General features: G+C 35.4%; 1 protein-coding gene across 6 annotated transcripts in view; it reads left to right on the top strand.

The window, feature by feature from the left end:
- The window catches only part of LOC106057190 (disks large homolog 1-like), a 114377-nt gene that overhangs the window by 55316 nt on the left and 33736 nt on the right, over positions 1 to 25325 (top strand). For all 6 annotated transcript variants that reach the window (XM_013214286.2, XM_013214287.2, XM_056012858.1 and 3 more), the window contains 8 exons: positions 268 to 300; positions 7441 to 7488; positions 11514 to 11638; positions 15772 to 15874; positions 16854 to 16920; positions 19602 to 19738; positions 19917 to 20046; positions 20804 to 20912. In XM_013214286.2, coding sequence (XP_013069740.2) covers positions 268 to 300; positions 7441 to 7488; positions 11514 to 11638; positions 15772 to 15874; positions 16854 to 16920; positions 19602 to 19738; positions 19917 to 20046; positions 20804 to 20912 — 752 coding nt within the window. The remainder of the gene's footprint in view (positions 1 to 267; positions 301 to 7440; positions 7489 to 11513; positions 11639 to 15771; positions 15875 to 16853; positions 16921 to 19601; positions 19739 to 19916; positions 20047 to 20803; positions 20913 to 25325) is intronic.

Raw genomic sequence — 25325 nt, 5'->3', positions numbered from 1 at the left:
TTTGTGAAATTGTAAACATATAATATTTACAAAAGATTTTTACTATTTTAACTGTGAATAGACCTTGCTTTTAATGATTCAACTGTATTGAATTTAGTTCTAATGATATGAAGGGAAAGTAAACCTTTGAAGGATTACGGGCACGACATGGCCTACATTGTGCCGATGTGCCAAAAATTCAAAACTCAAACTCTACTTGTTGTGGCCTGTGTAAATTGTGAACTGGTGGATGTCGTAGTAAAACATTTTCTTTTTTTTCTTTCACAGCCTGACGGTTCTGAGGCTGCAGACTCAGAATATGTAAGTACCTAGTCATACAGCAGTAGAATTGTAGAGTGTACTACTAGAATACCTGGTCAGTTAGCAATAGAATTGTAGAGTGTACTACTAGAATACCTGGTCAGTTAGCAATAGAATTGTAGAGTGTACTACTAGAATACCTTGTCAGAGAGATTGGGAATTCATTGTTCTAAGATAAGCCGTGACGTTGGAGGAAATAAAAAAAAAAACGGGGGTGGGGCGTTAAATGTAAGAGGGTCATGAAGCATTAGTTGATTATTAACATGACAATTGCAAACGTATGTTTTGTGGACGTGAATTCGTGATGCGTATCGAGAAGACGTCATCTGTTTCTTGCATGCTTATCAATGTCCCAGAAAACTGACCATCTGTATACAAGGCTCTCCGCTATCAAAACTGTAAACGTGAAGCAAGATTACGTGTCAAAAGCTTGAAAATTTTCTGGACCTTGTGTCGTTGATGAAGGATCAGGGCCCCGATTGTTTGCAGCACTCGCGAAGCTGATGACGATTTAGAATGATAAATATAATAGACATCGTCACAACAATAAGCTCCTTGGTTAGAATCACATTCAAGTGTTGTCGAACTCAATTGAAATGACTTTTTTCTTCGCTTAAATGCTGTACAAGTTGAAGTTTAAACAGTGTATACTATTTTTTTAAAAAAATGGACTAGTTAAGAATAGAACCATAATGTCAAACTTACATTCTTCCATGTTTTCTACATCTATAGCTAGCAACTCGTCTGTTTACTACACTCCTATAGCTAACTTGCTAACTCTTCCATGCTTACTACATCTAAAGCTAGCTAACATGCAGTAGCGGCCTTAGGGTGTGGCAAGTGGGGTGTAAGCTCTTAAAATAACATTTTGGGTTTCGAACTACCGTTCAATTTCGGTAAAGACAGCATCTTATGACCTTTCGATTCTAAGTGGCTATCAGACATGCCTACAGTCCCGCATTATGCGGAACCGTCCCGCAAAATCATAAAAAAAGCTCACATGTTCCGCCGTTCCGCATTCACGATTTTTTGCTCCGCCAAGTCTGAATTCCGAGACACACAAAAAATCGCCGTTTTTTCATTATTTATTAATAGTGCGAAATGAAAATACTGAATGCAAACTAAAATATATATAGGTCTGTGTTTATTGTTTACATTTTATCTCCCGGACCCGGCGAGTCCTAAATTTACGAAGATATGGTTGAGCTAGCAGCTAGATCTACTGATCTAGTAGTCTAGGTCTAGATACTAGTCTAGATCTAATCTTAGAATCTAGTAAGTGCTAATAAGTTAATAAGCCAAATTTTCCATTTAAATCCCTTTCTTTTCCCGACAATGGCTCTACTACTAGTACTAGATCTAGTCTAGTATACCGACTAGATCTATTTTTAGTGAATTTTAGTCTATTCTAGTTTTTGAGTAGATATAGATCTAGATCTAGTCTTTATAGATAGTTTCATATAGTTAGTATAGATCTAGATCTGAGTAACACAGCTGAACTGGTTTCTAAGTAAAATCAAAGAAAAGGATTTTTAACAAAATACGTTATTAAAGATCTAGATCTAGACCTAAGACATAGATTCTAAATGTAATTAATTAACTTAGACACAGTAAGGCTAAGGCCTAAATTATTTGAGTAAATAAGGCTCTAGATCTAGATCTACTAATTAAAATAATTACATTTTTAATTTATTTACATAGTGACTTTTTTTAGAAGTAGGACTAGCACTTAGACTAGAATCTAGATAACTAGATGTCAATACTAAATCTAGATCTATCTAGAAATAGACTTAGAAGGGGATAGATCTCTAGATTCTAGATCATTTATACGTATCATTATTGCACATTATGTAATAAATTTAGTTCTCAATAAGTCTATAGATCTAGACATAAATATTTAGATCTATAACTATAATATAATTATTATAATCTGTGTTCTTAGACTTAGGACTTAGAGGACTTATTAGATGTAGATCTAGACTAGTACTAGTAAGTAAGTAACCTAGTAGACTCTTAAATTATGTATTTTAGATCTAGAACTAGAGACAGCATCTAGAGTGACTAGAGTAGAGCCCTAGAAAAGGATAGATAATCAAGTAGATCTAGAATAATCTAGATCTAGTCATTAGATTTAGATCTAGTAGTAACAAATAAAAATAGATAGTAACATTTGAGTCTAGACTCTAGGTCATTAGAATACATTTTCGTTAGAATTCATCATATAGGAGTTAGAACTATTGATTTCAAACAAAGGACATAATTATGAATTAAAGATTTTCTTATTTTTAATTATACTATTTACATCTAATTTATAAGAAGCAAACTAGTATTGTTATTAAAGTAATATAATTGAAGTTTTATTTATATTGCCTACAATATGGCTGACAAACGTAAACGCCCATATGTTCCACATTGGGGCCCAAAATTCCACATTTTCAACCTGAGTGTTCCACAATCTGGGTCTTGGGGGTAGGCATGTCTGGGCTATTTAACGGTTTAACAGTTCACCTTGGCTTAAAAAACACCAGTTTGCATAGCGAAAAGCCATAAAAGTTTCGTAAGTAAGTCCGTCTGTGACCGTCTAAGCAATTATTTAGTGTTAGTTTTATTGTCACTGTTCCGGTTTTCGTCCATAATTGATAGTTACTTTCCCACTTCAGCAAGATTAGCAGAAACTATTATTAATTTGTTTATTTTTTTTTTATTGCAAAATGTTTCTGAGCAGAACAATTGCAATACAGTACGTAATGTAGCCAAACGGCCAACAGTAAAGTACTATGTTTTGGAACAAAAATAAGGCCTACAGCGTTAGAGGGGACGAGCCCAATAACTTTAAGTGGTACGGTATATATAGTCTACTCTTACGGCTCAGGACCGCTCATATGACACTCGCCCAGGGCCCTGCGCTCTGCTAAGGCCGCATCTGCTCCATGCTTACTACATCTAGATCTAACTAGCAACTCCTCCATGCTTACTACATCTAAATCTAGCTAGCAACTTCTCCATGCTTACTACATCTAAATCTAGCTAGCAACTCCTCCATGCTTTCTACATCTAAATCTAGCTAGCAACTCCTCCATGCTTTCTACATCTAAATCTAGCTAGCCACTTCTCCATGCTTACTACATCTAAATCTAGCTAGCAACTCCTCCATGCTTTCTACATCTAAATCTAGCTAGCAACTTCTCCATGCTTTCTACATCTAAATCTAGCTAGCAACTCCTCCATGCTTTCTACATCTAAATCTAGCTAGCAACTCCTCCATGCTTTCTACATCTAAATCTAGCTAGCAACTCCTCCATGCTTTCTACATCTAAATCTAGCTAGCCACTTCTCCATGCTTACTACATCTAAATCTAGCTAGCGACTTCTCCATGCTTACTACATCTAAATCTAGCTAGCAACTCCTCCATGTTTACTACATCTATAGCTAGCTACCAACTCCTCCATGCTTACTACATCTATAGCTAGCTAGCAACTCCTCCATGCTTTCTACATCTGAATCTAGCTAGCAACTTCTCCATGTTTACTACATCTATAGCTATATAGCAACTCCCCCATGCTTTCTACATCTATAGCTAGCTAGCAACTCCTCCATGCTTTCTACATCTAAATCTAACTAGCAACTTCTCCATGTTTACTACATCTATAGCTAGCTAGCAACTTCTCCATGCTTTCTACATCTAAATCAAGCTAGCAACTTCTCCATGTTTACTACATCTATAGCTAGCTAGCAACTCCCCCATGCTTTCTACATCTATAGCTAGCTAGCAACTTCTCCATGTTTACTACATCTATAGCTAGCTAGCAACTGCCCCATGCTTTCTACATCTATAGCTAGCTAGCAACTTCTCCATGTTTACTACATCTATAGCTAGCTAGCAACTCCTCCATGCTTTCTACATTTAAATCTAGCTAGCAACTTCTCCATGTTTACTACATCTATAGCTAGCTATCAACTCCTCCATGCTTACTACATCTATAGCTAGCTAGCAACTTCTCCATGCTTTCTACATCTAAATCAAGCTAGCAACTCCTCCATGGTTACTACATCTAGATCTAGCTAGCAACTTCTCCATGCTTACTACATCTAAATCTAGCTAGCAACTCCTCCATGTTTACTACATCTATAGTTAGCTAGCAACTCCTCCATGCTTACTACATCTAAATCTAGCTAGCAACTCCTCCATGTTTACTACATCTATAGCTAGCTAGCAACTTCTCCATGCTTACTACATCTAAATCTAGCTAGCAACTTCTCCATGCTTACTACATCTAAATCTAGCTAGCAACTTCTCCATGCTTACTACATCTATAGCTAGCTAGTAACTCCTCCATGTTTACTACATCTATAGCTAGCTAGCAAGTCCTCCATGCTTACTACATCTAAATCTTTCTACATCTAAAGCTAGCTATCAACTCCTCCATGCTTACTACATCTAAAGCTAGCTAGCAACTCCTCCATGCTTTCTACATCTAAAGCTAGCTAGCAACTCCTCCATGCTTACTTCATCTAAAGCTAGCTAGCAACTCCTCCATGCTTACTACATCTAAAGCTAGCTAGCAACTCCTCCATGCTTACTACATCTAAAGCTAGCTAGCAACTCCTCCATGCTTACTACATCTAAAGCTAGCTAGCAACTCGACACTTCCGTAAGCTACGCAAATGTATTAGTATTTTCTAGACCTCTTTATTTTAGTTTTTTGGAAATTCCCATTTTGTGTTAGTTTGGACGTGACGTGAGTTTTGATCTGGAGCTACAAAGTTGGTTTAGGAAGCTCAGTGATGGCGATGAGGTGATCCAATCAAAACATTTTCTTATAGAAGACAACGTCTCCACCCATCCCATCAGAACGGTGAAAACGTCTACCAAGCTCTGTACCACGGTGCTGTTGACAAAATAAGCCATCAAGAAGATGTTTTACTCAATACTGAAGGGTCGATCCAGCACACTGCAGGCATCTCTCAACTTTAGTCTCACTGAAACAAACCCCAGTTATCGTTCTTTACCCGCCTACCCCCCCCCCCCCCCCCCCCGCCCGTCAATTGACATTAGTTGACCTGGTTTTACGTCTATGTCTTTTGAACAATCATTCTAGTATTCTCCACTTTAAGCTGATATCTTTTGAACAATCATTCTAGTATTCTCCACTTTAAGCTGATATCTTTTGAACAATCATTCTAGTATTCTCCACTTTGAGCTCATATCTTTTGAACAATCATTCTAGTATTCTCCACTTTAAGCTCATATCTTTTGAACAATCAATCTAGTATTCTCCACTTTGAGCTCATATCTTTTGAACAATCATTCTAGTATTCTCCACTTTGAGCTCATATCTTTTGAACAATCATGGCAGTATTCTCCACTTTGAGCTCATATCTTTTGAACAATCATGGCAGTATTCTCCACTTTAAGCCCATGTTCCTTGAGGTAATATATTTTTTGATGTAGGCTTACAGTTTTTTAAAAAAAGTTGTTTTTTGTCTAAAATCGTTAATTTCAAGTAAAATCATGTCTACATTTATCTTCATGAATATTAAAACTAAGTCTTTGTGCTGTACAATGTACCAGGCATTCAGCGCCAACAAGAAAGGCTGTCTCTGCATCATTTATTTACTTTATGGCAGAGGGGAGTAAGTGAGAACAATTTTTTGTCGTGTTGAGTTTAGCAGCGTGATTAAACAAAAAAAGGGGTGGTGGTGGGAGAGTGGGCTGCCCTGCATGGACTACATCAGCAGACGTAACTTCCTGTTGAAGTCCAGCAGCCAGAAGACGTCTGCATGTTATAGGCAACACTGTCTGTGTCATGATTGATCTGTTATTTTTTTATAATGTTTACAATTAATCAAATCATTTCTTATGGGTATTTTGAATAATATCTATAACACTTGTATTGGCACTAGAGACATTGCTTCTCAAAACCTTACTGGTAGATCTAGACTATTATATAAATAATATGTGATTATGTTTGTGTGTGATACTGGTTTTTAAAAAATATTTATTGTTGATTTTTCGATTTTGATGACATAGATCTAAATGAATTGGAAATCTAAATGTTTTCCTGCGACTTCAACAAATATTGCTTACTTTAGACTAGATCTAACAAACATGCAATGGCTGTGTGAGTAACCCTTGGCTAGTTAGTCTCTATTGGTGTGGAGACATCATTGGGACTGGTAATATTTAGAATCTACTTGCCAAAACAGACTTTTTTTTTTAAATCGCCCCTCAAACAACAAAAAAAAATAAAAAATTACAAGACAAATATGAGATGCCGTCTGAATGACAGGGGCGTTAATTCTTGTTTGATGGCCACGTGTCAAATATGACTAGACTTGACCCGAAGTCGCCAGACATCCGAAAGTAAATCTTCTGTCCTGTGGATGTTGATGTCAAGATAATGCTAGCGAAAGCGTTTCCCCAATGCCCAGTGGTGCAATGCACGCACCGAGTTTAAACGAACTTGAAGACTAACTGATGAATCGGTTTTGAAGCACTGACATGTGCTCGCCATCTAACGTTCCGTGGTGAAATACAATGTCCAAGATATTTCTAGAATGATGATTTATTCATAATTTTTGAAAGCCTAACTTCATACATTGACTTGTTCTTTACTCTAAAGACTGTGATGCAATACAAATCGGGCAGTAGATTCTAGGGTGGTGTATTGAACTAAAAAGGTTGGCCTTCTAGCCTGATGCCTGGAAGTGGTCGTGTCCCTGACCCCCTGACCTTTACCTTTTCTCGAAATATAAATACTAGTTTATCCCCAGTTCAAGATGGATGCAGAACTGTAAACATTCGTGTCGAAATAATTCATGCTGTAATATTTCTGGTTGTAATGGCTACGTTTCATGTTTCATCGCAAAATGTAATAGCATAGATCTTCCGCAGCCATAGCATAATATATGATTTTATTGAATAGTGGGCGGCTGGTTTCCTGTTTAAATTCCATATTAAGAATGGCTTACGGCTCTTATTCTTGAACTAATTAGAAGTATTTTGAAGACTAGCCTTCACCTAGTAAATACACCCGCTGTTTTGATTCTGACTGATGAACAATGAAGTACGTTGAGTTTATTATGCTTACATTTGTAATTGCTTACATCTTGGTTAATGATGTCTTTCTTTGTTTCAGACCAATGGAAGTGGCGAGTGGGAGTTTGAAGAAATCCTTCTTGACAGGGTAAGTTTCAGGATTCTCTCAATCTGGGTGACACCCCGCCCCCTTAAGATTACACTCAGGACAGGAAATATCCATAAATAATTATAGTAGTTTTAAGGGGGAACAAAAACACTCGTTTTCTTAACGCATTTCTTTAAAGGTGAATTCAAAATAACTGATGACTGTCTAGTACTTATTATTGTGTTGCTCCGTAAGAGATGCCCCGATGCAGTTATTGTGGCCATTTTCATAGCTTTATCCATAATGTTGACCTGAGCTTCTCTTTTAAATGAGATACCAGTCTGATATTTTGTGAAGCTTGATCCTCTTTAATCGTTGCTGTATTCTGGCGGTATCCCTTACATTAAACCCTTGTAGATCTGTGCATTTTAACCTTATCCATACCAATCAACTATTTTGAAGTCTATTTATATAAAACAAAGTGTTTTGAAAATAATGATTATAACAAAATATCAAACAGGTATGTGACAGCGAGGTCTTAAATCTATATATTGAACAATTAATTAGTTGCTGTAAAGAAATTACAACGCAAGAATCAATAGAAAAGATTTTCTGTTTCCTTATATCTCTGCTTGGCTACAAGTTTTAGTATTAGCAATTGAGTTAAGATTAAGCTTTTATTGTTAAGTGTAGGGTTAGTATTGTGGCGTATAACGTTTAGTGTTGCATGTATTTAAATTGTGCCGATGTGCCTAAACTAAAAACTCAAACTCAAACTCTTGGTAGATGTTAATATTAAAATGGCATTATTGTAGTTTTGATGGTTCAAATGCCACCACCTATGCTCGTACCTTCTGGCACGTCTCTATAAGTGACTTATGTCGAGGAATGTAACCGCTTAAATTAGATCTACCTAGCTGTAATGATTGGTCTCTGGTGGGGAGGGGGCATGGTGATGTCAGGCACTCACAAAGATGGTAACAGAAGCTGACAGGTACAACCTTCACCTTCCCTCCCCCAACCATTATATCAACATGCTCACACATACCTGGGTACACTCAGCGCTCATCTACACACGTGAAGTCATTAGCCTTGAGATACTTGTACACTTCTGCTGTGTATATGGTCGTGATAGTTTCCGGCAGACAGCACGCGTGAATCTGTGTCTGGAGAGTTCTAGTTTTCGTAAGTTTATTAGCAGTGATTACACCAAATCTCTGGTAGTAAAAGTGTTTCTCATTTGAGTCGAGCCATTGGTTAGTTTTTCACTTGAACTGTAGGTCAATAATCTGTTCACTCATATTACAAGCATGTTGTTTGGTGAATTATTTATTCATCTTCTCAGCTTGATAGAATCAAGTGCTTCACTTTTTACAAAGCTTATCATCAACTCACACTGGGAGTGTCTCCCACGTCCCATTCTCGGAACAAGTTAAAACTTTGTCAACACGTGAACCAATAAAAAAAAAGAGATTTGTTAATCAATTAGTCGTAATTAATTACCTTTGTTTTATATAGCAATGTACTCAGCTAAGGAATAGATAAGCCTTCTGTAGAGAATAAGTTGGTTCGCTAAAAAGTATAGATCTTTTTCTAGACCTTAAAACTTTCTATTTTATAAGTACTTGAATATCCCAGTGGTTAGCAGGTCGGCTTTCCATCCTGGAGACTCGACCTCGAATTCAGACTAGAGCAACTATCTTTTTTTTTTTTTAAATTGCGTTTGAAACGGTAGCACAGAAACCTTCTCCCAGATACCCCCTCCAGCACCCCTTTCAACTCAACTGGTCAACAAAAGTGATTGGATCATAGCGCACTGAACGTGCTCTGTCATGAGAGTTGCCCTAAACAAAAACAACAAACTATTTCCAATCGCACCAATATGTATTATTGTTAGTCTTGGTCTTTTGAAAATTAATGACAAGATTGATGCAAAATGATGCAGTGTCACTCAATATAAGCTTTGTGTGTGTGTGTGTTTAAGTATTTATTGTTTTTTCCCGTTTTAATTACGCTTTCTACTCATTCGGTTCTCGTTCTAATATCAGCATTGTTTTTTAACCTTTGATTCACATTGTGTATGTGTGTGTGTCTGGTGGTGGGGGGAGTTGATGTAACAGTATGCACATGCAAAGTTCTCATTACCAGTTCGAATTAATGCGTCAAGAGACATACTGGTCAAATTGCTCACGTTATTTGTTTTTTCTTTCTAAAAAAAAAAAAAGGCGTCATGGAACAATGTTCAACCACTGAATGAATGTCATTGACTTCCTTTAAAACGCTTCCATCAAACCCGAACAATCGCCTAGCTTTCAGTGTTTGCATGTCATTGAAAACAAACTGGGAAGTTAAATGTATAGATCTGCTATAGAGTACGTTTTCAAGCATGTGAAAGATTCCGCGCGTGTGTTGAAGCATAACTCATAAGTGCAAGAGCTGTGGACATGAGATTTGTTGGGGATAGTGAAGTGAAGATATTTCTGTTGTAGACAGACGATGACTTTTTTTTTCTTCCCCTCTTCCACTGCTGCTGTCAGTTACACGAGTGTCAGAACCGATGAGAAACAGAAAAAGAAAACAACAACATTGGTCAAAGATATACTCCCGTGTTGAAGCTGTAACTGCCGTAAAGCATTCCGCACAACGAGGCCAATAGGGAGCACATTCTTTTTTCTGTCAAAGCGGAGGGAGTGAAGGAGGGGGGTGTTTGAAAACTTTGAAGCCATATTGTTTCTAATTCTTTCACATAAATCTGGCCTGCAGTATAGAATGATCCCATAGACTATGGTTGGTCAGCCTCAGTCGTCCTGGAGGACATATTAATGTCCGACACTCGCGGGCCACATCAACGACATGGTACAGAAACGAAATGAAATTGAACTGAAACCATGTTTTATTAGAAACCCGTGGATCTTGTATTCACATCAGCTTGTAAACATTGAGATCATTCGTAACGATTGTTTTTGGATACTTTGAAACGTTTCTGTAGTCAAAACGGCGTGGAAATATATATGTCTGCATCGCTCAAAATTTATCAAGCAGGAGTATGTGGCAGGAGATAACTTAGACCGGACAGCATGGAGACAGACTGTACGTGCCGGTACGAACTTCGCCGAGAGCAAAAGAAACAAAGCTGAGAAAGAAAAAGAAAGCTGTCCTGTCAGCCAGCCCTAGGACAGATGCATATACATGTACGAACTGTGGCAAACTTTGCCGCTCCAGAATTGGCTTGATCAGTCACTCCAGATTCTGACTCGTCTCAAGACGAAACCAAAGCCAGTGACTCATTCATTGTCTTCCGAGAAAAAAAAAGCCATATATTAAGTGAATATGTTCCAGTTACTGATCTGTCTGGGTATTTGACACAAAGGCAGCAAATGGATTTTTCAAAAGACATAATTCATTCTTCAAACTATGAATATCCACAAAACTGAAAATCTCCTTGAAGAGCCTCAGAAGTTGGCTTTTTTTTTGCTGATCATGTTTTAGGGCGGTAGAGGGAACGTGATCAAGGTATGCCCTTTCCGCCTGCTAAATGAAGCGTAGCGATTTCGTTTGGAAAGCTCTTATGTCTGGCTACAATTGCGAAATCAACTTGTAGTTTGGTGTTGAGCTCATTCAGATGTGACGTGAGGTCACATAACTCTCACAACCTTGGCGGCTCGTTCAGCTGGGATGTGATGATGAGATGCTCGCTTTGATTTCTCTTTAAAATGTACATAATACATTTGTAACTTCCTTTAGTTCTAGGACAAGCGGTGGGGTTGTCTACGAAGATCTGATTTTTGAATTGTGAACATATCATATTTACATAAGATTTTTACCAAATTATTAAATTTTTACTACTTTTACTATTTTAACTGTGAATAGACCTTGTTGTTAATGATTTAACTGTATAGAATTTAGCCCTTGTTATGTAAAGGGAGAGTGATCCTTAAAGGTTTACGGGCACGACATGGCCTAAATTGTGCCTAAACTCAAACTCTCTAAAGTATATATATATATAGTTTTCACTTGAAAAGTCTCCCTTTGTTTGGGGTTGTGCTGTGTTTTTCTATACTTTTTTTCTTTCTTCTCATTGCTAGGGAAACTCTGGGCTGGGCTTCAGCATCGCCGGTGGTAGTGACAACCCTCACGTGGGGGACGATCCCAGCATCTTCATTACTAAAATCATTCCAGGGGGTGCAGCAGCAGACGACGGCCGACTCAGGTGAGTTTCCAGTTATGTGCGTGTCTCTCTGTCTGTCTGTCTGTCTGTCTCTCTCTAGCACTTTTTCTATGTCTCTTAATATTATGTCAGTCACTGTCTCTCTGTCTCTATCTATCTATCTATCTATCTATCTATCTATCTATCTATCTATCTATCTATCTATCTATCTATCTATCTATCTATCTCTCTCTCTCTCAGGTTTAACATTGAAATAACTCAAACTTATCTTTTAGTTGGTGTGTATGTGTTTGAAAAACAAATAGTTTAGTCACTAGATGATTGTGTGGATGATAAATAGAAATAGTTTAAGGAATTGCCATTGAGGATCAAAGACAAGTTAATGTAACCCTGACGGTAGCGTGAATTCAGGAAAAATTGAACTTAGGTGACAGCAATTTCCAACGAAATGATTGTTAGTTTGAAATGAAGAGGTGAATTGGCTTTCATCATCTGTCTGCCGGCATTAGGCAAAGGAGGCAGCCGCCTCGGGTCTCCGGTTGGTTGGGGCCTCGCACAGGACTATTCTTTTAGAAAAAAAAAAAGTGAAAATCTTGCCCAATGTTTTAAAATATTGTTGGAGTACACTAGGTTTGAAACAAATGGCGTAGTTTTTTTTTTCTATTTCATTTAGTACCACCAAATTCACATCGCTTAGGGCCTCCAATTATATTAGGCTGCCCCTGGGTCGAGGCACACTACAGGACCATGTGAGCCAAAAGTAGTTTTGTAATCTTGAATGAGATTTTAAGACGTTTTAAAGTTTTCTGGTTTATAGAGAAGACTAAAAAGTAAAGTGGCTATAATACATAAAACACTAAACCATGACTTACAAATAGAAAAACAAAATCTAATGAAATACTCAGAAAGACACAATAATAGAGGAACATTTCTTAGTCTATATGCTAGGACAAACTCGTATTCCCTAGTGCCATTAGAGAATGGAGTGGGTTGCGTGAATCAGCCAGAAAAATCAACGACTTGGCAGAGTTTAAGTCATTGATTAACATGCATGACTAGATTGACAAATGAAATGCGTAGGACGTAATTAACTTTTTTTAAAGTAACGTCTGTAATATATAAGATAAGATAAGGTGTACAGTAATAACAGTCGAGAATTCTTCTCTAGGATTAGTCGAGAGACATTTTTTTAAATCACTTTAAAGCAAGCGACAGTTGGTTTTTTTTTCTTCTGTTGTGTATTTCCTTCCTGGGATCCCTTGAGGCTTCCTGTCTGTGCGTAGTGTGAACTGGATTCCTAGTGGTCAAGCTACAAGTGACTATAATTATCCCTTGGTCAGTGACGCACAGTCACACACACATATGATGCTATGTATGTGTGATTGTTCCAGAAGGTTCCATCCTTTCTACTACTCAGCACATTTGGACGTTGTGTCTCTTGACAGTTCGGACATTTGTGTTGGTTGTACCTGCATCTACACTGAACTAGATATTCTTTAGGCCACATTGCTTGCTGTCCATTAGGAGTTGAGTGAAGGCAATGTCGCACTGCGATAACCTTTCAGTTCTGCTGAGTGTCTGTCATATTTTCAATCCCTAGATTTCGCTTTGCACTCTATCTCCGACCCAACCTTTTTTTTTTTAATTCAATCACCTTTATTTATAGGTGCTTTACAATTTCTGCTTCTTAAGAAGTGTCGGTTGTCGTCCCGGGCACACACCCTCCCCCGTTTTTTTTTCTTATCTCACACATACACAATCCTTTTAAAAACAAACAAAAATTGTAGAACATTTCCTTAGAGGACATGAAACATATTCCTTAGAGGACATGAAACATTCCTTAGAGGACATGAAACATATTCCTTAGAGGACATGAAACATTTCCTTAAGACTTAGAAGACATGAAACATATTCCTTAGAGGACATGAAACATTTCCTAGAGGACATGAAACATATTCCTTAGAGGACATGAAACATTTCCTAGAGGACATGAAACATATTACTTAGAGGACATGAAACATTTCCTCAGACTTAAAATACATGAACCATTTCCTTAGACGTTGAGGACTTGAACCATTTCCTTAGACGTAGAGGACATGAACCATTTCCTTAGACGTAGAGGACATGAACCATTTCCTTAGACGTAGAGGACATGAACCATTTCCTTAGACATTGAGGACATGAACCATTTCCTTAGACGTAGAGGACATGAACCATTTCCTTAGACGTAGAGGACATGAACCATTTCCTTAGACGTAGAGGACATGAACCATTTCCTTAGACGTAGAGGACATGAACCATTTCCTTAGACGTAGAGGACATGAACCATTTCCTTAGACGTAGAGGACATGAACCATTTCCTTAGACGTAGAGGACATGAACCATTTCCTTAGACGTAGAGGACATGAACCATTTCCTTAGACGTAGAGGACATGAACCATTTCCTTAGACGTAGAGGACATGAACCATTTCCTTAGACGTAGAGGACATGAACCATTTCCTTAGACGTAGAGGACATGAACCATTTCCTTAGGCGTAGAGGACATGAACCATTTCCTAAGACATGTGTTGGGCTGATAGTGAGTCTATCAAAGGTGCCAAATAGTCTCGTCTTACTCTTTTCAAAAGACAACAAATCCTGGTTGAGGCTGATGTTTGGAGACATGTCTAGATGCTTGACGTAAGAAAGACCCTATTCAATTAGTGAACCCACACCAAGACACACAGAGTGGCCAATGTAATTAGCTAGAAAGTGGCTGTTGGGGATCATACGTGAGAGAGTAAAGGGAGTTGGGGAAGGGGGGGGGGGCGTCTCATTCACCAACGTAATGAGGCAGAGAAAATGTTTTCTTGTCTTAGAGATTAGTTGGACTTCAAAGTTCAGTGCTGTCGTGGCGGGCTTGCTGTCAACCGTTAGACTCCATCACTATTAGGCATTTGATGTGTTTTAACTCTGAGACGATCTACTTTAGTATTTCACTAACAGGACACAAGAGGAGGACATAGATGCCATAGTGTATTACTTCACTACCAGAAAACTGAGGGGGACATTGAAATCTCAACGCCTGCCTTTTTTTTTTTCTTTTCCTCGTACATTGTGTGTTTGATTCCCTAAGGTACTTGTACAGTAAGAGGATTGTTCCCAAATCTGGTCATTGATTTCATGTCTGTGTGAGAATATTGATAGCCAAGTGTTAAATGTTGCCTTGTAGTTGAGCTAATGATGGCTAGAGTAGTTGGTTCCGGTAGCCAGACTGTTGCTAGGAGGAGTTGAATGGGCCTGGACTAATGTGAGCAGACACCAAGCATTCTTAGTGGGACAAACTGAGATGTTTCCAATTTATTATGAAATTCGAATCACAAGGTAGATAACAATGTGCTCTCTAAGCTAGCCATAAAACATATCTGATTGCATGATGTACAAGGTTTAGTTTGATGTTTTCTAATTTTGGTTAGTTCTTGTTAGGTGAAGACTCTGTTTGAGATACTATATTCTAATTGTTGCATTTATTTTGTTATTGTTTGATTCAGTTGATATATCAATTATACTGCAAGTATTGGTACATTCCTTTTATAATGTGCTACCTTTTTTTTTTTTTTTTGTAATAGACATTCTTTTAGGGGTTTGTTTGTGTGCTTTGAAATATCCACATAGAAAAAAAAAACAAAAAAAGGAGGTTGGGTAACTCCAGGCTTTAATCTGGGCTAGAACGAGCCGCTAATACAGAAACTGGAGCCATGAATAAGTAGAAGCCATGGCACTAATACATTTGTGTTCAACTTTAAACCTACAAAGGGGCATAACTCTTACTTCCTCTAGCCAAGCACGTAGTTATAGAGACAACCTTATAATTGAATGTCAGATCCGAATTCTACAATTGATTTAATAGTCCCAGTGTAACATTTACATTTTTTTTGTATTTTTGTTATGAATGGCTTATTCTTAAGAACATGTATGCATACAAATAGCTTAGTTTCACTAAAGATATTATTTTAGCTAAAGCCAATTTGTTCAATATACATTTCATAGACACAGCATCTGATACATATTCTTTTTAGTAATAATACGGTTCCCTTATCAATTTTTTTTTTTTTTTTTTAAAATACCGTAAATTAAGATGTGTCTATCTTATGATTTTTTCTAATAGTGTCTATTTTTTATTTCATGTGTCCAGGCTGAATGATGTGATAGTACGTGTCAATAATGTTGATGTTAGCAACACCACACATTCTGCAGCAGTTGAAGCCTTAAAGCAGGCTGGTCGCAAAGTAGTTTTGGTAAGTCACGCTTTATTCTTCAGATTTTTACCTTGATTTGGTTTGGGAAAGGTGGGAAAGAGTTGGAGAGTAGTCTCAGAGCCATCAAAGTTTGGTGAAACTATGTACTATCAAACTAATGTACCAATCCCAAACATAACTATGTGCTTTAACAATCCCTGACATAACTATGTATTGTAACAATCTCTGACATAACTATGTGCTGTCACAGCCCCTGACATAACTATGTACTATAACAGTCCCTGACATAACTATGTACTGTAACAGTCCCTGACATAACTATGTACTGTAACAGTCCCTGACATAACTATGTACTGTAACAATCCCTGACATAACTATGTACTGTAACAATCCCTGACATAACTATGTACTGTAACAATCCCTGACATAACTATGTACTGTAACAATCCCTGACATAACTATGTACTGTAACAATCCCTGACATAACTATGTACTGTAACAATCCCTGACATAACTATGTACTGTAACAATCCCTGACATAATTATGTACTGTAAAACTGAAGAATCAATACCTAACATATTTAAAAACTAAAGTATCAATACCTTACCTAAATATGTACTTTAAAAACTAGACAATTCTTGACATAATGATATGCTGTACAACTAGACAGAACTAACAGTACTATGTGCTGTAAAAGTAGACAATCCCAAACATGTTTGAACAAAAATGTATTCCACCTGTGAACATGTTGAATACTTTACAGTATTTGCCATGTTTTGCTATTTCTTCACATTAACTTGACAGTACTTGACATGTTATGTTATTTATTCATATTAACATTACAGAAGACTAAATTATTACTTTTTCTCTGTTACTGTTCATTTGTTTGATGAATAAACCATCAAAATATTCTGCATTTGTGCACAAATGAGATTTTTATAAAGAGCTTAATTGGGGTAATAATTATTGATCATTTCTAATGATGTTTGCAGTAATTATGTCCCTTTGTTTTCCTAGTATGTCAAGAGAACCAAAGTTCCTACAGAGAATATAATGGAGATTGAGCTTGTTAAAGGAAATAAAGGTTTGTGCAATTAGGATGTACATTAAATTGATCTTATTCTATTACAACATAAGGACAGACGTCAAACTTATCTGACCTTGTTTAGATTGTAATTTCCATTAAGACACACATTAAATCATGTAACACCAATTTACACTGAGTGCTAGTAGTTGCCATCAACACAGATATTCATCTTATTTTATTTTTCCTTATTTTTGCTTAGAATGATTTTAAATCCATTAGGTGAACAATTTTTTATTTTCAAAAAATCAAATTTTGAGTTTTAATAATAATTTCTTTATTAATCTCTTTCTCGTCTTGCTGGAATTGTGTTTTTCTGCACATTTTTTTTAAAATCAACATTATCAAAGCAATTACATCAACTTTGTTTCTGAATAAATTATTTGTATATACATTTCTTATACTGAACAGTTGCTTTTTTCTTGTCTTCATCTATGCTGTAGTTTCTTTCTTGTATATAAGTTCACTTGTTCAGATTTACTTTTCACTGGGGATGTGACATGACCAAATGTCATATTAAATGTTGAAATAAAACTTTGTGTTTTGAAAATAAATTATTTCAATGCCACACTGTCAATACATGAGATATTATCTTTTCTCCCTAGACTACAACATAGCAAAATCACACTGTTCTAATGAAGAATTAATATAAAAAAATCACACTGTTCTAATGAAGAATTAATGTAAAAAATCACACTGTTCTAATGAAGAATTAATGTAAAAAATCACACTGTTCTAATGAAGAATTAATTTAAAAAATCACACTGTTCTAATGAAGAATTAATTTAAAAAATCACACTGTTCTAATGAAGAATTAATGTAAAAAATCACACTGTTCTAATGAAGAATTAATGTAAATTGTCTACTTATATCAACAAGGAGATGTCAATCTGAAGCATTAACTATTATCATGCCTAAACTCACACCCTAGAACATGGCCTAAATTGTGCCGATGTGCCTCAAATCAAACAATCAATCAATCATTACCCTGCTTTTAAAACTAAACTTGTACATTGACAAACAAAATATATACATTATCTACTTGCAAACTTTTTGTATTCAATGATATGAATAGAGGAATTAATTTACCTACTCTAATCTACTATAACCAAACTGGCTATCATCTGATACTGACAATTTCCTTGCTGAGAGGGAGAAAAAAAAAATGAAAGAGCAAGAGTCAATTAAAGTCAAGCCCATGTGACCACTTGAGTCTAGGAAATGTGAAGAATGCTTTAGCTGTGACTTTTCTGGCTTGGCAGGATAGACAGAGGATCAAATAGATTTTCATTCCAGCTGCTGGTTGGAGTGCTCAGGAAGGGGAAGGAACCCAAAACTGGTTCACCTCGGCTGAAATATTGTGACATGGTCTCAGTTGGAACACATGGAAAGGGAGACATATTTTGTTGTAGTGCAGACCAGCTGGACTAGAGAAGAAATTATTGATGTTTCTTTTACTATCTACTGCTTTCCCTTTTCTCTCAATTTAATCCTGGGTTAGAGGCTAAGCTGCCCATTTGAACTATCTGGAGAAAAGAATCAATTGAAGGGAAGTAAAAAGCAAAAAAAGTTGAGAATTGAAAATTTGGTGAAGAAATCATTAATAAGAGTTCTCTTTCTTTTTGTGGCTTTTTTTTTATATCTGTGTTGTGTGGCATATTAAAAATTACCTCCCCTCATTGCAGTCTCATGCACAGACAAGCCAGCCAGACATGTAACTTCCAATGCTTTTAGCTTCAAGATTAATGTTTGTAATATGATTAATTCTGTGAGCGATACTCCTCCCTTCACTAGTCTGATTGTGTTAGAGATGAAGTCTCATTAATGGGCTGTGCTGATAGCCTGATACACTTTATTCACTGTACCTTAGCTAAACCCTTTTTTTTTTAAATCATAATTTATGTTTAACTGAAATTGATATTTCCCTCGCAGTGTAGCATTTTCAAGTTGAAGTGTTTTTAATCATTTTTGTCTCTCATTGTAACCACACACTTTAGGATTCTTTTCATAATACACTGTAGCCATATATATCAATATTAAGTCCATTGTGGTTCAATCCTTTTAAACTCAATCCTCAGTAAAAGAATATAAATCCACACATTGAAATAAGAGTAAAAAATTGAATATAATCCCTATAAGTATTAATTCATTGAACTGATAATAAGGTAGCTCCACTGACTGAATTTATCAACAATAAACCTCAACATCCTTGCCCTTTCTCTTTAAGTCTTGTTGAAAGAACTTTTCAGAACTATTCTTGACTCATTCTTTGAATCTCTCTTCCCAGCCAGTGTATTTGTGTACACAACTGGTCATGGTCTCAATTTGAGGCTTGGCTGGACATCTAGAACATAACATTTATCTTCTCATCTCCTTTGCTTACTGTAGTGAAAGTGCAGTCAAGCATGACACTTAGTAATCTATTTGTGATACCTTCAATAATCATAGTCTGATAGAAGTATTGGGACATTAATTAGAAAATATAAAAAGTAAATATTTGAATACAATACACATAGTTTCAACATTTCTGCCTAATTTAAAATAAAGAATAAATTATTTAATGTCCCAAATTCCAATGACAAGACCACATCAGAATTATAATTTTAAAAAATATTCTATATATCAATGCAAAGATGATTTTATTCAGCATTTTATTTTGTTCCTTGTATTGTACTTACTAGGACTTGGCTTCAGCATTGCTGGTGGCAAGGGTAACCAACACATTCCAGGAGACAATGGCATCTTTGTAACTAAAATCATTGATGGAGGTGCTGCTGAAATTGATGGCAGGCTGGCTGTAATGGACAGACTTATTGCAGTAAGTTCGCTCACAAGTACATTAGTTTGACAAAGCTGTTTCCAAACTCTCACAAACCATTTAGGCAAAGTTTTCAATTAAGATCAACAAAGTGTAAATCGATGTTAATTTTGTTTTTCAATACAAGATGCATTCACAATAAGATTTCAAGAGATTTCTGACTGATTTTCTTCTCCAGGTTAATGACACTAACTTGGAGGATGTCACTCATGAGGAAGCTGTACAGGCTTTGAAAAGTACCTCAGAAATAGTTCGTCTGACTATAGCCAAGCCCACATTTGTGGTAGACAACCTCAATGATTCGACTGGTACGTTGTTTTCCTAGTTATATCCTAGTCCAATTCTTAATGAGGCAAGAAAAAAAATCAACAGAAGGTTATAGGTAGACACCATTATTTATAACATTAACTCATTTGAGATGTTATAAAAATAGTAATCAGTGTCATTTTTTTAAATACACTTTTTTTTTTTTTTTAATATCTAATTAAATTGTTTAATATCATTTTTACATTGCTTACCTTCCTTGATTTGTTTTTTTGCTGCATGAGATACACTGGTAGATTGTTGTTGGACTTAACTAACAGCTTATGATGATTTAATGAATGCATGACTATCATTTTTAATTTTCATTCATTGGTGATTTAGTAGTATTTTTGCGTAGCTGTTTCTATTCATTTAAATGACAAACTATTTAGTGTGTGGAGCTATAGTTTCTTTGGCCATAATATGCCTATCAATATGATAACACTCATTCACTGTTAGCAACTTTGTTGTCATTTGTAAAAATTTACATTTTAATATTTAAATTATAAATAAGTTGTTTTTAATATTCATATTGTATCTTGTATAGTTTTTATAATCCCTTTTGTATTTATTGAGTAGAGAAATAAAATCATGAAAGGATTAAAGGTCATTTGTTGCAATGTATATGTGTGTCTCATATATTGACATTTGTTGCAATGTATGTGTGTGTGTGTGTGTGAAACATTGACATTTGTTCTAATGTGTGTCTAAGATATTAACATTTGTTATAATGACATTTGTTCTAACACATTGTTTTCTCAGAGCATGGACCAAGCAGTGCAACTCATTCCACTTCACATCCAGTATCAAGCTTCAGACCTCCGACACCACCTGCTCCTAAAGCAAGTGTAACGGAGGATGAACCAGGAAGGTGAGGATTACTTATTATAGTTACATTGTAATGATCGGTGATTCTATTTTATATTGAATATGTGCACAGAAATCACAAAATAGCTCCTTTGACTTGAAAAAAATCATTAGTGCCTGAATTCAACTTTGTGACTGAACTCTATTTAACCATAGAACTGTAAACACCTGGCAAAATAAACATATCATTCCTATACTAAACATTTTGAAGTGTAGAGCAATGCTAGAAGGAAATAAAATGTACAAAAGCTTTCTCATTTATTAGTGGTCTTGCTATCAATTCTGATCATCGCAACTAATTCTTTTAAATCTGTGTTTATCTCGGAAATAAATGCATGAGTCTTTCAGGAAATAAGATTCAGGTTGCTGAAAGGTGATTCTTGATGACAGCATAGAAACACAGCTTTGTTTTGTGACAAGCAAACTGGTTTTTTGTTATTAGTATACTAAAAGTCATTTAAAATCTTAATAGATTTTGTAATAGAAATTCTTTAAAATCTCTAAATACTGAAAACATTTTTAAAAACTTATACCAATATTCTGTGACAAGGGCCATAATCCTAACATCTGTGTAAAATAGTTGCAATAAAGTTAAGTTGTTTTTTTAAGTGATGAATTTTAAAACAAATTTCCTATTAATGCCTGCTAATTAGTACTGCCATCCAAAGGGCACATCTTTCATCTAAAGTTATTACAAATTGATGAATTAAAATCCAATATATTTTCTAATGCATTGTGAACCAATATTTGTATAATTTAATTTTGTTGTATGTGGGGGTGTACCGGATATTACATTTTCATACCAAACTGGAAGGGGATTTGGCTTGATAGTAAAATAAGGTATCCGGCTGGAGCCAGATGCTCTACTTACATGTCTAGCAAATAGCTTTATGCTGAATATTTTGCAAAACTTCTATAATGTCGACCCTGGGAAGGTACTGGGCTTTGTCTGGGACGTGGAGTTGTCTGCGAAGGTTTGATTTGTGATAGGGCAAAGAAATTGTGAACATATAATATTTACAACAGATTTCATTAAATTAATAAATTTTTTACTATCTTAACTGTGAATAGACCTTGCTTTTAATGTATAAAATTGTATAATTGTATAAAATTTAGCCCTTTTGATATGAAGGGAGAGTAACCCTTAAAGGGGCACGACATGGCCTAAATATTGCAGATGTGCCAAAACTCACTTCATCCCCGGTTACTTCATCCCCTGGTCATTTCAAGTATAAAAAGTGTTTTTGTGTTTAATAAGATAGATAAGCTATTGATTGTAAGTTCAGAAGATCGATTCATATTGCTGAAAAATATTTGTAATTCTCTTGGCCTATAACAAAATTTACAACTTTAATGTTTGAAAGGAATCAAATCAAAACTTATAAAGAGGACATTATCCTGAAGATGGGTGAAGTCAGCCTTTATTAGAAAAAAAATAAAACCTTATTTCAAGGCTAAAAAGGATGCTCCCATTTTTAAGAAAGAGCAATTGAAAAATAAAATAAAGTGAAAGATGGTCGTCAGGAGTTATCAGCGGCATGATCATTCTAATCGTTCTCATTTCTTAAATGATTTCCACTACTTCCACCACACCTCGGCGTTTGATGATAACTTATCAGCGGCATGGTCATAATTATTCTGATCGTTCTCATTTTTGCAAAAGATTTTCACTACTTCCACCACACCTTGGGCTTTGATCATTACGTCAAGCGCAGGGTAATATTATAATATCCCCTACATCCAATAGAAGCGCTATAGCTAAGTACACACCCAGATTTACAATATATTACAAGATTTCTCATCAACAATGTAAAGTGGAAGAGGAAACACTATAAACACATTAATAACATGTCAAAAAATATCAAAAAGCATTCTACATAATCATATTTATATATTAGATGAATGAGGGCTTAAAGTTAAAGCCTTAACAGCTCAATTAAACAATGAATAAAAAAAATATTTAATTGGGGATGAAGTGACCGGGGATGAAATGACCTTATTGTTTTAAACTCTATCACTCATTGATGAATTAAAGTTAATCAGAATTTATTAACAGACATTACAAACTAAACTGTGTAACTTGTTTGTCAATGTAGGATATATACATGTATATTGAACTAATGTAAAGCTCTCAAGGTCAAGTGCAATATGGGTTGTAAAGTGGGTAGATGTATGTGTTCACTTATTTCATACCATCAACTGGTCATCGGGCTCATGTTTTAAAGACCACAAAACGCATCTGGTCTTGGTATCTAGGGCCTGATACACATTGTAACAGTAATGACAAGGAATTACTGGCATTCCTAAATTATTAAGAATATGATTATCTAATCAAGACACTCAACACAGGAGTAAGATTGTGTTAATCCATTCTGGCTTAAAAATTGTCAATGTCTGACAATAAATTCAGTGCCATAGACTAAAGCTGAGCCTTGTACTTTTATCTACCTCAAAATTAATTACTGGCTTTGTGAGCTATGAAATGATAGTAATATACTTGTGGTTTGTCTAGCAAAAGGTCATTCTGTAGGTGTGTGTTTAATAGTTCAGTAAATGAAATGAATCTCTAAGTAAGCTGTGACTTGTAGTCCAACCTCCTAATTGAGATTTTTCTTCAAGTAGAAAGTGCCAATAAATAATTACCCAATTATACAATGTCCTCTGGCCTAATGCAACATCACAAGTATTTCAAGAGGATGGTGCCAAACTACATGTTCAATACCTGGATTAAGCAAAAAAAAAAAAATTTTTAAAGTTTTATTTTAAATTGTATATTGGAGATATTGTCTTTTTTTTTAAATTTATTTTTTAATGTTTTTCCTGTTTTATTGTCTAATTAAGAAGATTAGTAGTTTGCATTAGTTCATATTCTTAACACTTTTTTAAACTGTGAATATATTTATAGAGAGATTATCTATGTTTGTCTATTTATCTTTATGATCTCCAATAGATGGGTTGGGATGGATTATGGGCACAACATGGCCTAAATTGTGCCAAAAAGACAACAAAATATCAATATCATTTATGTCTACCCTACAACTAGATTTTGTTTTCCGTCAGGCTCATTAACTGTTGAAAAACACACAAAAAAAGGGTGCTAGTACACACTCAAGAAAAACATATATGTTGTGTCTCTTATTTTTGGTTTGCTGGTCAGATATCATCAGTATTACTTTTCTCCATATAACATGGTAAATGCTATGTATAAAATGTTGTCTGAACTCTGTCTCTACACACTACAGAGAAGGGGTAAAACAGTGTTGTAGAGGGACAGAATTGGGCACTGAGTGTGACACTGCAGCAGACTGCTGTGTTGATGTAAGTTGGATCAATTCAGTCATTAACAATTTGTGTTGCCAGTTGGCACTTATTGTTTATGTTGCCAGTTGGAGCTTTTGTTGTTTTTTTTGTTTGTTTTGTTTTATATTTTTGTTTTTTTGACTCACCATTGTTTTAACATTTTAATTACTATAAATTTGATAATAATTGAAACAAAAATGAAACAAATACTTTAATTATGATGGCATTTTTTTTAATTTTTTTTTTGTTGTTTTTTTTTTGCATTTGAAGTAATGCATTTTTATTAGTCATCACAGAATTTGTTTAAAAAATGAAATACAAATTGTCTATATTTTCTATTTATGTATCAGCATGATTAAAGTTGTCTAGTTTCCTTGAAAATGTGCAAGGACCAATATTGCTGTCTCAAATTCAGACTTACATTCAAAACCTCTAGCACAGTATGTCATAAACAAAACCCCTGGTGTTACATAAAATTCCATAATTAAGCTCAACTATGTCACAACACCCTAACACTGTTAATCCAATTTCAAACCCTTCCCCTTTGAGGGTGGTATTTTGGCACTTGGCAGAGAGGTAAAATCTTTGCTTTCTACATTCCAATGTAGGTGAAAGCTGGACTTTAAAGTTAGGGGCCACCTTGGGTCAAGCAGGCTCTTATGGTTAAAAGTAATTGTTGGAAATAGATGAGCTTTACATCTTCAGCTCCATAGAAGCTCACTAGATCTTAAACGGAATGTTTTTTTTAAATGCCTTTGTTATGAGTGAAATTTAAATTGAACCATTAAGTTATTTCAGGCAGTGTAAGAATTTCATGCATATTCAAGTCTAAAAACGAGTACTGCTGTCCAACTTTATGTTGGTTACATGAATTCAATTTCAAGGCAGCAAAATCTGAATGATAAAGCAATTGACTTTGTAACTACTTAATGTCCCTGTACATTGTCTTGCATTTCCAGTCTGGAACTACTGCTGCTAATTTTGTCAGGATTGAGGGAATGGAGACTTATTTTAATTTGTTACTGAATGTCTTTTTAATGCCTAACCTTGCTTGCAGTTTTTTAATTTTGTTTATATAACTCTTAATGTTTTTTTTTTTTTTTATTTCTTGTAATGT

Source organism: Biomphalaria glabrata, chromosome 15 (assembly GCF_947242115.1).
Source record: "Biomphalaria glabrata chromosome 15, xgBioGlab47.1, whole genome shotgun sequence".
NCBI classification, from domain to species: domain Eukaryota; kingdom Metazoa; phylum Mollusca; class Gastropoda; family Planorbidae; genus Biomphalaria; species Biomphalaria glabrata.
The sequence above is the reverse complement of the archived record's forward strand: the minus strand, read 5'-3'. Positions and strand labels throughout refer to the sequence as shown.